Source organism: Ovis canadensis, chromosome 3 (genome assembly GCF_042477335.2).
Source record: "Ovis canadensis isolate MfBH-ARS-UI-01 breed Bighorn chromosome 3, ARS-UI_OviCan_v2, whole genome shotgun sequence".
NCBI lineage: Eukaryota > Metazoa > Chordata > Mammalia > Artiodactyla > Bovidae > Ovis > Ovis canadensis.
In genome coordinates this window covers 113,225,017-113,242,879 of record NC_091247.1, presented here as the reverse complement: position 1 = coordinate 113,242,879, position 17,863 = coordinate 113,225,017, and the positions used below count along the sequence as shown (strand labels likewise).

Sequence of the window (17,863 nt, the reverse complement as noted above, 5' to 3'; positions counted from 1 at the left end):
TGGCTCAATAAATACATGTTGAATGAATGAAGAAAACAGACAACGGAGGCAACACAAATAAGCGCAGAAATCTAGGCAATGTCTATATTTCACAGGCATTGTGGGTGGAGGAGAAAGGAAGGCTAAGGAAAAAAAGAAAAGGAAGCAGAGAGGTAGGGCACTTTAAGAACAGTGCCCGAGAACTAAAGAACACCCAATGGGGAACAATACAATAATTGAAGTTAAAAATACACTAGAAGGAATCAATAATAGCAGAATAACCGAGGCAGAGGATCAAATGAGTGAGCTGGAAGACAGAATGGTGGAAATAACTGCCAAGAAGTAGAATAAAAACAAAAGAATGAAAAGAACTGAGGACAGTCTCAGAGGCCTCTGGGACATTAGATGCACTAATCTTCAAATTATAGGGGCCCCAGAAGAACAGAAAGAGAAAGAGCCCCCCCCAAAATATTTGAAGACATTATAGGTGAAAACTTCCCTAATATGGGAAGGGAACATTGTCCTAATTACCATAACAATGGTCTACATACATACACACACATATATATTTACACGTGGACAGATACCTAAATGTCTATACCCATCTATATGAATAGACATTTGGAAGAGAATAAAATAATGCTAGACAAAAAAAGAGATTCAACGAAGCAGCGCTCGCTTTTTTTTTCATTAGCTATATTTTCAGTTCAGTTCAGTTCAGTTCAGTCGCTCAGTTGTGTCCTACTCTTTGCGACCCCATGAATCACAGCACACCAGGCCTCCCTGTCCATCACCATTTCCCGGAGTTCACTCAGACTCACATCCATCGAGTCTGTGATGCCATCCAGCCATCTCATCCTCGGTCGTCCCCTTCTCCTCCTGCCCCCAATCTCTCCCAGCATCAGAGTCTTTTCCAATGAGTCAACCCTTTGCCTGAGGTGTCCAAAGTACTGGAGCTTCAGCTTTAACATCATTCCTTCCAAAGAAATCCCAGGGTTGATCTCCTTCAGAATGGACTGGTTGGATCTCCTTGCAGTCCAAGGGACCCTCAAGAGTCTTCTCCAATACCACAGTTCAAACGCATCAATTCTTCGGCGCTCAGGTTTCTTCACAGTCCAACTCTCACATCCATACATGACCACAGGAAAAACCATAGCCTTGACTAGATGGACCTTAGTCAACAAAGTAATGTCTCTGCTTTTGAATATGCTATCTAGGTTGGTCATAACTTTTCTTCCAAGGAGTATGCGTCTTTTAATTTCATGGCTGCAATCACCATCTGCAGTGATTTTGGAGCCCCCCAAAAATAAAGTCTGACACTGTTTCCACTGTTTCCCCATCTATTTCCCATGAAGTGATGGGACTGGATGCCATGATCTTCGTTTTCTGAATGTTGAGTCTTAAGGCAACTTTTTCGCTCTCCTCTTTCATTTTCATCAAGAGGCTTTCTAGCTCCTCTTCACTTTCTGCCATAAGGGTGGTGTCTGAGGTTCTTGATATTTCTCCTGGCAATCTTGATTCCAGCTTGTGATTCTTCAGGTCCAGCGTTTCTCATGATGTACTGTGCATATAAGTTAAATAAGCAGGGTGACAATATACAGCCTTGTCGTACTACTTTTCCTCTTTTAAATCTTAAAATTTTTTAATATAATTGTAAAAGATAAAGGCAAAAAGGCAGCATTTGTAATCAGTTTCTATGAAGAGGAGAGATGGAACACTCTGATAAGGCTAAGGGTCAGGAAGATTATTTACGGGCAAGGCGGTGTTTTCACTTTACTAACACAATTCAATAGGTGAATTAGAGTTTACCCAAATTCTCTCATCAACCATTCATTTGATCCTCAAATATCTCAAAAGGCAGGCAGGATAGCTCTCGCTATTTTCAGCAATGTGATGATAACAAGTAGAAATAAGCATAGATTGTCCTTTCAGGAAGTTTGGTGGTATTTCTCATTACTAATTTCATCTGAAATAATGGATATCTACTATTTATATGGAGATTCTTCAAGGCCAACCATAATATGATCAAACAGTTCCAGGGAACAATAGTAACTTAAAAACAAACATCCCTAGAGTATCTCAGGTTTCTTTCCTAAACTGAGTATTTGTTTCCAATAGCATTCAAATCTGGGAAGATTTAAATAGCACTTGGAAACAAAGGCCTTTAACTTAGACTGTTTAAAATGGTAACAATTCATTTTTCCTTCTGGTTTAATCAAGCTACTGATCTAAGTTTAAAGGAACATATACCTGTCAGCATTAGGCACAATCTGTTAGTTTCTAAAATCTGAACCACACTCTGATGAACCAAGTGCAGGATCTATTATTTGTCCAAAAAGCAAAAATGAAGTCCTTAGTAGAACTGAAGAAACAGAAGTGGGAGAGAGACATTGGAGAGAAATGCAATTATTGCTCAGGATGTTCAAATTTGGCAAAAAACTATCTGTTTTGATTGCCTACATCCATTAAATCTTATAGTTAGAAAGTGTTTCCTTCACAAATCCTGAATCCCTGGGATTACTGCAAAAACAAGCTCATGAAATAGGAAAGAAAGAAGGGAGAATTTTTTTAAAAGTGTTTTCATTCAGGAACATAACTCAATATGTAAGTTATAGTTTACCAATTCTTCATCATCATTTCCTTTGGTCCTCAGAATCTCAAAATACAGGCAAAGGCTGCACTCACTGTCCTCTCCTGAGGCCCAGGAGGTCAGGTGGGTTGTCAGTTAGTAAGGGGCAAAGTCAGGGCAGGAGTACGGGGCTTGCTTCTGCCGCTCGGTGCTATCCTCTCCTCTCATCACAGCATAGGCTGGCCACACCCAGAACTTTTTTTTTCTTTTAAGAAAAAGGCTCTCTCTCTTCCTTGTGCTATCATGTTGCAATAGCAAGGCGTTTGGCCATGAATGTCTAGTGAACCTTGCAGATTCATAAAACATAAATAATGATTAATAAACAAGACTTGAATGTACCAACACATGAGCCTGTGATACAGGTAGTAAGTATTCCAGAATGTCAGGAGGAAGGGAAGGAGACCACTAGTCGTGATGACTTTAATTCCTCTTAAATGTTTGCTCCACATAGTCACTTTCCCCAGAGTTACAACACTTTAAAAATATGTTAGTCATACCTCTGGGGTTTTATTGATTCTTAGAGGATTTTAAAATATGGCACCAGTGGTAGAGGAGAGATAAATCATGACTGTCTACACAGTTTATAACATAGTTAGATGGATCATATCAGGGAGATAATAATTAGGTGGTTAGAGCTAAGGGCAAGGATGGTAACTTGGCTATCAATAGTGATTTTTTAAAATAACTTGAGTTTTGTGGTGGGAATTTTATTCATATATTATTATTTTATCTATTTATTATATTATTGGGGCTTCCCTGATAGCTCAAATGGTAAAGAATCTACCTGCAATGCAGGAGACCTGGGTTTGATCCCTGGGTTGGGAAGATCCTGGAGAAGGAAATAGCAATCCACTCCAGTATTCTTGCCTGAAAATCCCATAGACAGTGGAGCCTGGTGGGTGACAGTCCATGGAGTCACAAAGAATCGGATACAACTGAGTGACTAACACTTTCATTATATTATTAATATAATAGTCTCAATTATTAATTTAGAATATCAACAGCAGTTTTTGGATGAATGGGTAAAGAATAAAGCATAGAGATAAACTGAGGAAACAGAATGAAAGAATGCTTTCAGGACAGTTTAACATTTCAACAGTCTATCACAACAAAAGACACACACACACAACCACAATGACAGACACCTAAATGTCTATGTCTAGCTGTGTGCATGGTCATTTATTAGTTCAAGAAGAGCACCATATAAAACACGCTGCTTAAATATATGTATGCATATGTAAAAACAATAAGTAAGGCTTTGTTCCTGTTGAGTAATGTGAAATTGGTGAAATTCTGCTCCTGAAATACTTTTTTCAAAGCCAGTATTTGAGGATATTGAATGAATAACCTGAATATCCAATCTCTCCCTGCTGGAGAGATAGATCTTACTTGCTTTCTGTCTTGTTCTTTCTTTTTCATTCCCTCACATATACCCATACACAGACAGATGAACACACCTATCATTATGAAACTCAGTTTAATAACAGTTTGAAGTGTTCAGGTGTTTAAACCACTGTACTAAGTACTATCAGGGAAAACAAATGCACAGATGAATCACCCACAATTCCAAAGTCTCCTGCTTTCCTAGTATGGCTTTGAAAGCGAGTTTGCATTTTAGTTCTGATACTTACATACTCCATTATCTAGGGTAACTTCCTGTTTTCTCTGTACTTTAAAAAAAATCTTGAACTGAGAACAATAATGATATCTACTTACACAGGGTTGTTAAGAGGGCTCAGTGGAATGACATGCGTAAAACATTTTGATCAGTGCCTGTCACAGAGCAAGCTATTATTGTTGTCATTATGTTATTATATAAAAGATTTTACACTTCACAAGAGAATACAGACTTAACCACAGCTAAGCCTAACAGAAATAATCAGCATGTAACGAAAGCATAATCAAAGTGCTCTGCTCCATGGGGGTGCGTGTGCGTGTGCGTGTGTGTGCGTGTGTGTGTGTAAACCCACAGAACCCTCAATTTAGCCTTGGGAAGAAAGGAATAAACTAAGCAGAGTTAATCATTTTTCCAGGTTCTGTAAATATTATCCCTTTTTGCTACTAAATCAATAATGATACCTTCAAAACATCATTTAACTGGAGCATGGAATTATATATGGGAAACTGATCTTGCTTTTAAATTCAGCAAGTTGGCCAGCTCAGCAAAGGGAATTTCAGAACAGGAGGAAATGGAATGAATAGTCTTTGAAGGAGTTCCTCTACTTCTGAAATTCTATGATTCCATAATCAAGATTCTTGATGGAGTTTCCAGAGATATAAAAAAAGACAATTCAGAAAAACAGCCCTTTCCTGTTGTAGTTCCTTCTCCCTTTTACCATAACCCCCCATTTTTTTCTCAACTATCTTTTGAAGAACTGGTCTTAGGTGAGAAATAACATTTACTACATTAAGAAAGGGGGCTTCCCTGGTGGCTCAGCAGTAAAGAATCTGCCTGCAATGCAGGAGACGTGGATTGGATCCCCAAGTCAGGAAGATCCCCTGGAGGAGGACACGGCAACCCACTCCAGTATCTCGCCTGGAGAATCCCATGGACAGAGGAGCCTGGTGGGCGACAGTCCATAGGGTCGCAAAGAGTTGGACACAACAGAAGCAGCTGAGTATGTAGCATGCGTGAAGAAAGAGGAGTTATTCTGAATAAGTTGGGTCATCAAGGGAAGAACTCTATTAAATCCTCGAAGAAGTGGATTATTTACTGATTTGGCTTGTGGTCTAAAGTTGAGCTGTGTGTTGGGGGAGAATGGAAGTCTTTCGCCATTGCATACTATAAAGAAATTAAAGAGAAAAGCACTGGGAATGCATATTTTAGAAATGTGGGGATAAATAAGACTAAGTATCGCATGTAAATTATGGTGATGGAGAGTGGATGAAAAGAATGTAAATAAGAAAAAAACACTGATGTTTGAAATTTACTAAAAAAATCTAAAAATATTGGTTAATGTCAACTAAATCTGTTACTTTTTTCTATGATGGTGAACAAGCAGCTCCTTTTACACGTTTTGCTTTCTCATGAGTTCATTCATTCATCAAAAATGTATTGATTATTTGTTACATACCAGCAAACGAAGAGTAGGACAGATATGGTCCCTGTCCTGATGAGGGTTAATTTTTTAGTAACAGAAATGGCCAGAGAGAAAATAGAAGAGGAAAAAGAAGAGCCTGGACAAGCCAAAGTGAAAATCCATTTTCTGAATAATAAAAACTTGCTGTATAATCTAATAATTTAAGCGTCCCCACCATACCCCTCGATAACAATCAGGGCACATTCAGCTGATTCCAGTAGTAAAACAATAGCATTTGTGAAAAAAGTAATGCCATCAAAAATAAATATAGATCCAGCTCTCAAGGGGAGAAATCTGAGAATACTATCCTCTTGGAAAAATATGATCGATGTACTGTAATCTAGTTGTGATGGATGGTTCTTCAACCTCCCAAGGTAGATGGTGTGGTGTATCAACAATTTAAATTACTCCTCAAATTGGACCCTGACTAGGAATTATAAAGGAAGTATTTTCAAAAGAGGTCACTGCCTAAACAATTCCTTTAATCAACAGTCAGAGGATTTATTTAGCTGATGGTGCCAAACTTTCTTCATGAAGACTACAATGGTACATCCCCCCTAGTTCCCGCCCCTCAAAAGGGCAAGAGGATCAAAAGAATTTTTAAATGCAGATTTTGGTTTACAGAGTTCTTTTTCATCTTCTGGAAAGTGATTACCAGACTTAATCAAGATTCCTCTGTGTATCATTAGCTAATTTTAACTCTCTCTCTCTTTTTTTTTTTACAATGAGTTTGGGAAAGACCACTTTTAAGTCCTCTGTGAATTTCATGTTTTTCTGTTCAAGCCTTCAGGGAAGCTAAATTTAAAAGTAGAAAAATAGTAATTAAAAGTGATTAGAACAAGAAGTTTTGGTGCTATGAGTTGAGGACTCAATTCTCCCTGTCATAAGCTGAACCAAGAGGCAGTTTTTGGTTTTGATTATAGCTTCACTTGCTATTTTAATAAACATGAACCAGTATTCAAACTTCTAATATCCTGCTGCTTACCCATTTCCAAAGAGCCATCCAGCTCTTTTAAACAGCCTTTGTTTTAAAATTTTAATTTGTTTGGCTCAGTCTCACCTTCGAAAGTTGTAGCCTTATGGTAAACTCTTTTATAAGTTGATTTCCAGAATCCTAAGTGATTCTCTCTTTTCCCCTCCCAACTAAGTGTTTCCTCATGGGCCAAAACCGTTGGTGCTGACAGCTTTCTTGCTTTGTTTTATCTGGTTCCCAGAGTAAATATGAGAGACAAATGTGAGAACGTGTCCAGCACTGACTGGACGCACCACGACTCTGGTGATACTTACAGCTCCTCCAGGAAGCGCAGACTGTGGAGAGGACTCGGGGGCAGCTGACTGATGTTGTTCATACTGAGGTCCCTGAGGGAAAAAGAGGCAGCATGTGAGGAGCCGCGTTTGCCACCACAAGGAAATCCAGCTGCTCAGTTCACACATTTTCAAGCAAGACAGCCAAAGGAACTCATTCTTCTGCTTGATGAATGAATTGTTCTTTTGCATCTTAAATATATTCCTTTCCTCCCACATCCCCTCAACATCATGGGCCCTCAAATCAGAGATCCTAGGAGGAGCTTATATGGAATTCAACACGATTTAGACCATTCGTGGGCATGGTTGTAATTCTCCACATTTAAAATGACCTGAGGAGCACAGAAGAGGAACAGACAAAACGCAACGCTAGATGTAACTCAATGTTGTGTACTGCTTTAAATTTTGTGACAAAGAAAAATGTCTTCACCATGCAACGGTGAAAGTCCTGTTTCTCTGGGACTATAAGCACCTTTTAAAAACAAATGTTTTGAATCAAAGAAACTTAAAACAAAACAAGACAAAAAGCCTATTCCCTCCTTCGAACGTGTTCCTTTTGCAGGTTCTCGGATTGCATCAAATAAGTGAAATGAACCATAAAACAAGGGTGTAATACGATCCTGCTCTGTAGCACACTTCCTGCTGGGTCTGCACAGTAGTTCCTGGCACAGGAAACAAGAAGCCACTTTGGGCGGAACTCAATCAATTTTTGTTTTAAGTGAAACTCCGTGTAATTAGATTTTATTCCATTTTTACTTTTCTATTTCTTTACTGTCTTTCACACAATCCTCCAGCATCGCTGGCATATGCCATCTGCATCTCAGAGGCCAAAAGATCAGCTGCTAGACAGAGTCTACTCAGGACAAGCTAAGACCACAAAACAGTCAGCTGAAGGTGGACTTAATCAATGACTTGCTCTAAGGAACAGATTTCGGACTCAGTGGGAGAAGGTGAGGGTGGGACAATTTGGCAGAGTCTCACTGAAACATATACATTACCATGTATAAAACTGATAGGCAGTGGCAGTTTGATGTAGGATGCAGGGCACCCAAAGCTGGTGCTCTGTGACAGCCTGGGATAGGGTGGAGAGAGAGGTGGTGGGCGTTCAGGATGGAGGGGACACGTGTATACCTAGGGCCGATTCATACTGATGAGTGGCAAAAACCATCACAATATGGTAGAGTGATTATCCTCCAATTAAAAATAAATAAATAAACTGAATTTAAAAAATGACTCATTCAAACCTGAAGACTCAGAACTAACACCATTATCGTCTCAGAGCAAGTATACAGACATAAAGTTTCTCTTGAGATAAAATAGCGAGCTTCTTTTTATTGTTTAGAAGTGTTTAATTGATATATAACATTGTATTCATTTTAGTATACAGCATCATGACATATTCATAAATTGTGAAATGATTACCACAATAAGTTAGTGGACATTCATCACCACAGTTACAAAAATTTTTTTCTTGTGGTGAGAATTTCTGTTAGCAACTTTCAAATATACAAGTATATTTGTTATACAAGTATTATAACCATAGCCACTACGCTGTACATTATATCCCCAGGACTTATTTCTCTCATAACTGGAAATTTGTATCTTTTGACCACCTATGCCAATTTTACCCAGGAGCTTTTAAAAGAATCTGAATTATTTTTGTTATTGAAGAGATCACATCCATTGCACCTAACCAGCAGGTTTTAGTATTGATAGCTTGATGCCTTTATCAAATATTAACTTTTAATCAGGGATGCCAAGAATTAAAGGATCTGACTCTATGCCTTTAAAAAACCATGAGCATGTATGGGGAATGTAAAATATTTTGCTAAATGTTTCAGAATATGGCAAAACCCCCAGAATTATTATTTTTAATATGTTAATAACAATGCAGTAGCTGAGTAAGATGCTATATTCTCAAGCAAAACTGAACAATGCTAAAAATATAGACTAAAAATTTATGTTGCCCCTGTATTCAGAATCTGAATATTTTTCCTGACACTGTTTAGATAAGAGAGGCAAATAACTGATCAGCAATTTTAGTTGCCAGTGCAGCTATTTCTCTGAAGTAGGAAGGTGGCTGAGTTCACTGAACAGGCATGTATTAACCTAACCAATACAGTTTCTGAATTCCTTACAACGACTCTATAATCTCTGCAAAGACTTGCTAGTTCTCAGGGCTAGTCACTTACTTTTAACTGACATCCCACTTATTTCCTAAAGGGATTGGGTGATTTGCTTGCCGAGCATGTTTATTTGTAACTTAGATCCAACAGTCTCCAGAAGCTGGTGTGGATGGCAGTGACATTCCTCTCCTTTCGTATTTCCTTGTGTGATGTGCAGATCGGTTAGGGACAAACGTCGAGCTTGTCTATGTGCAGAAAGCTCTAACTAGAACAAGGAAATTTACACATGAAGGAGACTCATAAGCACTCCATATTATTTTACTGTTTATTACCCTATTTCAGGCGCCTGAAAGTGAAGCTTGTATCGGTGTGCATCCTCAGGGCGCCTCCCGGAGCATCTTTTGCGGCGGAGCGGCAGCGTGAAGGCGTAGTTGGAGCACAGTGTCTCGGGTTTGCATCCTGCTTTCCCTGTGCACTAGCTGCACGGTCTGGAGGAAATGAACCTCCCTGAGTAGGCTTCCTCGTATTTAAACCAGGGTGCCCCTACACTGCTTCCCAGCTGTTTCAGTGGTAAAGAATACCCCTGGCAACGCCGGAGACGCGGTTTCGATCCCTCAGTCGGGAAGATCCCCTGGAAGAGGAAATGGAAACCCACTCCAGTTTTCTTGCCTGGAAAATTCCACAGACAAGAGGAGCCCGGCGGGCTGCGGTCCATGAAGTCGTAAAAGAGACAGACACGAGTGAGTACGCACTCAAGTCCCTACGTTAATGGTTTCATACCCAAGGATAGCTGTTTCCAGTCAGGAGGGAGAGCGACTTCATTTGCTTCTTGGAAAGGCGAGTACCCCTCCCTCCCAAGAGGAGCTAATCACTTCTCCCTGTTACCTGACACTGGTTTAGAAAAGGAGCTCATAACAGTCGGCCCTCCATATCTGTGGGTTTGGCAGGGGCAAATTCAGAGGGCCGACGGTTTTCATTGGACCAAACCCTTTAAGAGACGTGAGCATCCTCAGATTTTGGTATCTGCAGGTGTTGCTAGGACCAATCCTCTGAGTACACTGAGCAACCACTGGATTGCTAAAACAGCTCTTTACCACGTGCTTTCTAATACAGACTGTTTTCCTCTAAAGAGCCGCTAAGGATGCAGATAAACCTATAGTAGAAAAAATAATAATGACGATTCAGAGTAAAATGAAATAGGTCTTTAAAATATACATTCAAAGCAGGTAGGGTAAAAATGAACTTGTCAGCATTCACCTTTTCTGTGGGCACCTTTTGCCTTGATGTTCAAATGTAATACTGGCCTGAGTGCTTCCCAAACTATCCATGGTAAAAGACCAACTTAGAAAAGTTCTGGTTTACTGTGGACTTGTATCTTTAGAAAATATTATAAAATTAATTACCAGAGAAGTCAAAAACACAAAGATAAACAAAATATAAGCCTCAATATTTTGTTATGTGACTTGACAGAGATTATTCAATTACTGTGAACATTTCTAAACTTTTACTCTCAAATCCTTATCTGTTGCAGATTGGTAAAAAATAATCCTGTTCTGGGTTAGGGTCTTAGACCTCTCGTTTTGGTGAGCAATGTCTGTGCTTTCCTTCAGGTCAAGAAGGGCAAGGCTTAAATGACTTTTAGCCTGTTCAAGTTAGAGTAAAACATAATAGAATGAGAATGTTTGGCTACTAGAGAGGGCTGGCGCTCACCAGGGCGTGGACACCTGTTTGTAAGGGAAGAAAATGAAGTTCACAGAGGTGACGGGTCTCCAAGTCACAGTGCAGAACTCAGTGGGAAAGCCCCTGGGTTGAAGATTAGATCGATACTTGCCCTAGGACTTTTGCTTTTCCTTTCTTCCTACAAACTTTCCACTCTATGCAGAAATATCCTCTCTCTCACTCTTAAATTATTTTCAAACTCTTCCTTTTATTTTTCTACAGTATCTAGTTTTTCTGACTCACACAAAACACATACAACCATAGCAGAATGAAGAGTTCTTAAAAAGCTTATATCTGTGCCTTCTGTCTGTGTTTATACCTGTCTCATTTTTAAACTATCATTAAAAAGCCCCTATTTCATAGCACATTTGGCCCACAGTTTAGTTTCCTAAAATCAGTGAAGCAATGTAATGCATTTCTTTCCTTTTTTTCATCTTTTGCCAAGATGTTGGAATGAATTTTGAAGAACTGATCACTAGGTAAAAAGATTTCATCAGAAATGGAGGATTCATTGCCACAGGACGATCAAATATGTTAAACTATTCTGCCCTGTCTCTGACCCAGGTCTTGTCTGTGCTGTGTTAATGACCGTATCTGGAAATCTAGAACAGAATTTGCAGAGTTCCATGAAAGCTGGTGACTGTATATTGGAATCATCACAGGAGCTTTAAAAAATATGGATGCCTGGATCCCATCCCCTGAGTTTCTGAGTCAGCTGGTCCAGTATGGGCACTGGAATTTTTAAAAGCTTCTCATGTTATTTGAATATTCAGTCAAGAAATGTGAACATTGCTTAAATAGATGGGGAAACAGTGGAAACAGTGGAAACAGTGTCAGACTTTATTTTTTGGGGCTCCAAAATCAGTGCAGATGGTGACTGCAGCCATGAAATTAAAAGACGCTTACATCTTGGAAGAAAAGTTATGACCAACCTAGATAGCATATTCAAAAGCAGAGACATTACTTTGCCGACTAAGGTCCGTCTAGTCAAGGCTATGGTTTTTCCTGTGGTCATGTATGGATGTGAGAGTTGGACTGTGAAGAAGGCTGAGCGCTGAAGAATTGATTCTTTTGAACTGTGGTGTTGGAGAAGACTCTTGAGAGTCTCTTGGACTGCAAGGAGATCCAACCAGTCCATTCTGAAGGAGATCAGCCCTGGGATTTCTTTGGAGGGAATGATGCTGAAGCTGAAACTCCAGTACTTTGGCCACCTCATGCGAAGAGTTGACTCATTAGAAAAGACTCTGATGCTGGGAGGGATTGGGGGCAGGAGGAGAAGGGGACGACAGAGGATGAGACAGCTGGATGGCATCATGGACTCGATGGACGTGAGTCTGAGTGAACTCTGGGAGTTGGTGATGGACAGGGAGGCCTGGCGTGCTGTGATTCATGGGGTTGCAAAGAGTCGGACACGACTGAGCGACTGAAGTGAACTGAACTGAACTCTTTCTAAATTTCTAGATGGGTGTTCTCAGTTTTACAACTTACTCAAAATTTAATAGGCTTACTGAAGGTACTGTTTCCTCTGGGTAGAGAGTTCCACCTAAGCAGATGGTATCTTTCTCTTGAAAATGTGCTTGTTGCTTGCAACTTTATTATTTTTTCTTCATTTGACAAAATATTGAGCATTGGGGCTTCCCAGGTAGCACAGTGGTAAAGAATTTGTCTGCTGATGTAGGAGATGCAAGAGATAGATTTGATCCCTGGGTCAAGAAGACCCCTTGGAGTAGGAAATGGCAACCCACTCCAGTATTCTTGCCTTGAAAATGCCATGGACAGAGGAACCTGGTGGGCTACAGTCCATGGGGTTGCAAAGAGTTGGACACGACTGAGTGACTAAGCATGCACACACAATTGAGCATTCGCTGTGGTCAGGTCTGGGAACACAGTGGAGAATAAAGGCGAGTCTTTCCCCTTTTCTGCTGTCTCTAAGTTTGTTGTTGTTCAGTAGCCAGGTTGTGTACAACTCTCTGCGACCCCATGAACTGCAGCATGCCAGGCTTCCCTGTCCTTCACTCTCTCCCTGAGTCTGCTCAAATTCATTTCCACTGAGTCAGTAATGCCATCCAGCCATGGTATCCTCTGTTTTCCCTTCACTTGCCCTCACCCAGCATCAGTATCTTTTCCAGTGAGTCGGCTCTTTGCATCAGAGCTGACTATTGCTCTATGCTCCAATACTTTGGAGCTTCAGCTTCAGTCCTTCCAATGAATATTCAGGGTTGATTTCCGTTAGGACTGACCAGTTTGATCTCCTCACAGTCTAAGGGACTCTCAAGAGTCCTCGCCAACACTACAATACAAAAACATCAATTCTTCATCACTCAGCCTTCTTTATGGTCCAACTCTCACATCCGTACATGACTACTGGAAAAGCTATAGCTTTGACTATATGGACTTTTCTTGGTAAAATGATGTCTCTGCTTTTTAATACACTGTCTAGGTTTATCACATTTTTTCTTCCAAGAAGCAAATGTCTTTTAATTTCATGGCTGCAGTCACCGTCTGCAGTGATTTTGGAGCCCAAGAAAAGAAAATCTTTCACTGTTTCCACTTTTTCCCTATGAAGTGTTGGGACCGGATGCCATGGTCTTGGTTTTCTGAATGTAGCTTTAAGCCAGTTTTTTCGCTTTCCTCTTTCACCTTCATCAAGGGGCTCTTTAGTTCTTCACTCTCTGCCATTAAAATGGTATCATCTGCATATCTGAGGTAAGATGCTGAAGGTACTCAATGTTAATTCCGCTACAAAGCTTGCTCTGGATCTAGCCTCTCAGCTCTATCTTTGTCAGGTCCCTGTTCTGGCGATAACTGTTCTGTTCTCCTATGTACGGTGTCTCCTTATTCTAGGTCATCTACACCAGGGCCAGAGAGGTCACCCTGAAAATCCATCCGAGCATGTCACTCCATTCAGCCACTGCTAGCCAATGAGAAAGGCACCCTCTGGGATGATCTGGAGAAGTGTTTCCCCTCCAGGAGGGGAGGGTGGTAAATTAAAGAAAAGATCATTTTCCTCCTGCTCAAGCAGCCACAGAGCGGGCTGAGTGGTTTGGCAAAGAGAGCTTGGCTTGGAGTTCAGCCCACCTTGGACAGTCCCTGTGCTGGGCATGACCTGCACAACCATAGCCAGCTTAGACAGCCCTGTCTGAGAATTTGGACTGACTCCAGGCTTCTTAGAGGAGCCAGTGTCCCAACTTTCTTAGGCCTAAAGCACGTTTCTGCCTTGATCTCATGCTACTTTATGTAACATGTGTTCCAGTTACGCTAAAATTCTCTCTGTTCCTCTTTGCCTCTGTCTTTACACATGTGATTCTCTTTCTTTCAAATGCATTATCCTATTTCCAAATAACTACTCTTGTCTTAACAGACGCCTGTGTTTCAGACATAACCTCTTCTTTTTCCAGCTTATTTGTTCTCTATTTCAACCTCTAGTGCTTTGATACTTCCAAGATCAAAGCCTTGTCTTAACCTAAGATCACACTTCGATCTCCTGGATCACTATCTCACCATCACTCTCAACTGTCTTTTGTTTCACACTCCTGGCAAAGCCCCAGCTCTGGGAGAACACCATAATTCCCCTTCTCTGCTACTATCTCAGTGCGCTGAGTGCTACTACAAAAGGAAGGCTCACAAATGTGGAGATGAATTACTATACATTCATGGGTTTTGTGGGCTCTCAGCACTGCTGCACAGTCCTGATATTTGCCATGGCTCAATTTACTCCTGTGGGGACTGCTGCCAACCTTCCCCACTGGCCTCAAACCTCTTAATCAACAACCACTCCCATCATGGGCACTGTCCCTCTGACTTTGTGGAATTTACTGGGATTCTTTGGACCCAACATGAAATCAGCCAATTTTTGGTTCTCTTTTGCCCCCTGCTTATGATACCCACACCTTTCTCTTGCTCATGGATGAGCACCCTCCACCCTCCACCCTCAGGATGCTACAGCACATTATTTCATGAACAGTTCCTTCTATTTCCTGCATTTTCAGCTTCTTTCTCTTCCCTTCCAGTGTATAAACATAGCCAAGTTTTTTTCTGTGACTAAAACAAACAAGCAAATCCAGATCTTTGGCTCTCCTTCTTCCTCTACCTGCTACCCAATATTGCTCATCCTTTAGGGCTGTTTCTTGTCTCTAATTGTAGCCTCTGCCTCCTATTCCCTTTCTAGCTCACCACACTCAGGCTTCCACCCTTGCACTCCAGTGAAACTGCTCCCACCATAGAAACAACGCCCTCCAGGTTGTCAAATCTAACGAGCACGTGACCGCCTGGACCTCTCCCCTGCACCAGACTCTCTTTCTGGAAGCTCTGTACTCTACAGCTTCCAAGGCATCGTTCTCGCAGGATTCTGTCCATACTTTCCCAGCTTGCTGCTTCATAGACTCTTTGTGGCACTGTCTTCTATTTTCCCCTTCAGTGGCAGGGTTCCCTGGAGCTCTAACCTGGGCCTAGTGCTCTGCAATCCTTACCCTTTCTCCTTGCTGACTGGTATTTACTCTCATCAGTCCTGAATATTCATTGGTAGGACTGATGCTGAAGCTGAAACTCCAATACTTTGGCCACCTGATGCTAAGAGCTGACTCATTTGAAAAGACCCTGACGCTGGGAAAGATTGAGGGCAGGAGGAGAAGGGGACAACAGAGGATGAGATGGTTGAATGGTATCACCGACTCGATGGACATGGGTTTGGGTGAACTCCAGGAGTTGGTGATGGACAGGGAGGCCTGACGTGCTGCAGTTCATGGGGTTGCAAAGAGTTGGACACCTTGAGTGACTGAACTGAACTGAACTGAACTGAACTTACTCTCATGTGTTTAAGTATTACTTAGATGCCTACAACCCTTCCAAGCCATATTCTTCCTCTTCATCTCTCTTCTCCAGAATCATATATCTAATTTCCTTCTGCATATTGCATTTAGCAATGGAATGCACCATGTCTAAAACAGAAATAACTATTTTCTATTCCGAACTCATTTTCCTCCTGTGGGGCCAGTTTCTAGTTAATACCATCACCATATTCCTGTCAAAAAGTCCAAATATTAGATACTATTCAAGCCTTGCCACTTTCTTAATCCTCCCTGCCTATTCCTTTTTCTCTTTTCCAACTCTGCCCTTAGCACCTCAGACCCAGTCATCTGAAACTGTCTCCTAACTCCACAGGAGCCTGCTTCTAGAAGATTCCTATGTCTTACCCTCCAAGTGACAACTAGAGTGAGCTTTCCAAGAATGCAGAATTAGCCACCCTTCTTAAAACTTTTCAATTTCCCTCTCACCTTCCAAATGATATCCACTTTTGTAGCACACCTACCCTTTGCCACTTGGGCATATTGATTATAATTTATCCTTCAAGACTCCAGTTGCGTAGATGTCATCTCCTCCAGGAGATCTGCCTCAGCTCTGAGATCAGGGTAAGTGATCTGCTCTCTGTCATCCTATATCACCCTCACACATTTAACGACCTCTTAGTGAAATGCTGTGATGTCTTGATCTTCTGCAGCTAGGCTGTATTCCTCATAATCAGCGGCCATTATTTTCATCACAGTGCTTCTAATGTCTGGCCCCGTCTTTCTATGTAGGAAGCACTCAGTGAATGTTGAATTGAACCCTCTTCTATTGCAGCTGTCCTATGAGTGGGCAGATGATCTCCCCATCTATTAAAAGCAAGTGTCTCATCCAAGGACTACAGATCTCCTAAGTGTGAGCTATGTAACCCTTCTGGTATAAAACACTTTTGGAAACAAAACCTACTTTGTGTTGTGCCCATCTTCCGTGATGATTTTTGCTCATAGTTTGGGCTGTGGTTTCCCTTTTCAGTTGGTCCTCTCTGTCTTCTGACCTAGGGATTCCTCAGAGATGCTCACCCACTGAAGGCCCCCTTCTACTGTTACACTCAAGCACCTTTATGCTGATGTCTCTCTTCCCCTCCTCTTTCTCTCCTTCTGTTCTTCTGCCTGCCCCCTCCTCATATTTTTCCTCCTCCTTCCTCTTCCCCTCTTCTTCTTCCTTCAACTTTTCCTTTTCTCCTGAAGAATATCTTTCTTATCATTTCCATGGATTCATTGTAGGATGCATGACTACAGCAGGTACCTAGTCCATCATCTTAAAATCCAGCCATACTGTCTCCATTTGAGACCTGATACATGAACCAGTGAACAGAGAGGTCATTCCTTGTAGTGTGACTATTAAACAAAGAAGAAAACGACAACACATGGTTCTTTAATCTCTGCCACACTTGAAGACAAATATTTTCTTCTTTAGCAGAACCACACAATTCCTATTTCTTCTAATGACAATCATACAAAATTTGTTTTGGGAGAGCCAATAACATTTACCTTTTTGCCAGACACCTTTGTGAACTAAGAATCCAGGCTGGAACCATTTTGGCATTTTTAAATTGATCACTTTTTAAATAGGTTTCTAGAGATAAGCCCTCCTATGAACTTCAAAGAGAAAGGTGCAGGCTTGAGTAGCATTTTATGATGGCATGAATAATGTTATGTCCAGATACTTTTCCATATTATTGTCTTTAACTTTAGAACAATGTATCTTTGAAAAATAATTTTTACTGAATTATAACATATATGAGGAAAGGAATAAATCCTAATTGTCCAGCCCACTGAATTTTCACAATGGAAACACACCCTTGTAAACTAGCTCAAATCAAGAACTAATACACTGCCACCACCTCAGAGGCTCACCTTTCCTTTCACCCACTACTCCCCCCAAAAGTAACCAATCTGCTAACTTCTAATACTTTATATTAGTTTTCTTGATTTTATGTTTCTACAAATGGAATTTCAGAGTGCATAGTATTTTTTTAAAGACTTTATGTTTTACAGCATTTTTAGGCTCACAGCATAATTGAAAGTATAGAGATTCCCTATATCTGTCCCTTCTGCCGACAGATGCATAGCCTCCCCCATCATCAACATCCCCCACCAAAGTGGTAAATTTGTTACAGCTGACGGACCTATGCTACACCATAGTCACCCAAAGTCTGCAGCTGACATGAGGGCTCATTCTTG

At 40.9% G+C, this 17,863-nt stretch overlaps 1 protein-coding gene across 2 annotated transcripts in view; it reads right to left on the bottom strand.

The window, feature by feature from the left end:
* Positions 1-17,863, bottom strand: part of LGR5 (leucine rich repeat containing G protein-coupled receptor 5) — a 133,055-nt gene that overhangs the window by 66,842 nt on the left and 48,350 nt on the right. For both annotated transcript variants that reach the window (XM_069584006.1, XM_069584007.1), the window contains exon 2: positions 6,976-7,047. In XM_069584006.1, the coding sequence (XP_069440107.1) occupies positions 6,976-7,047 (72 nt within the window). The remainder of the gene's footprint in view (positions 1-6,975; positions 7,048-17,863) is intronic.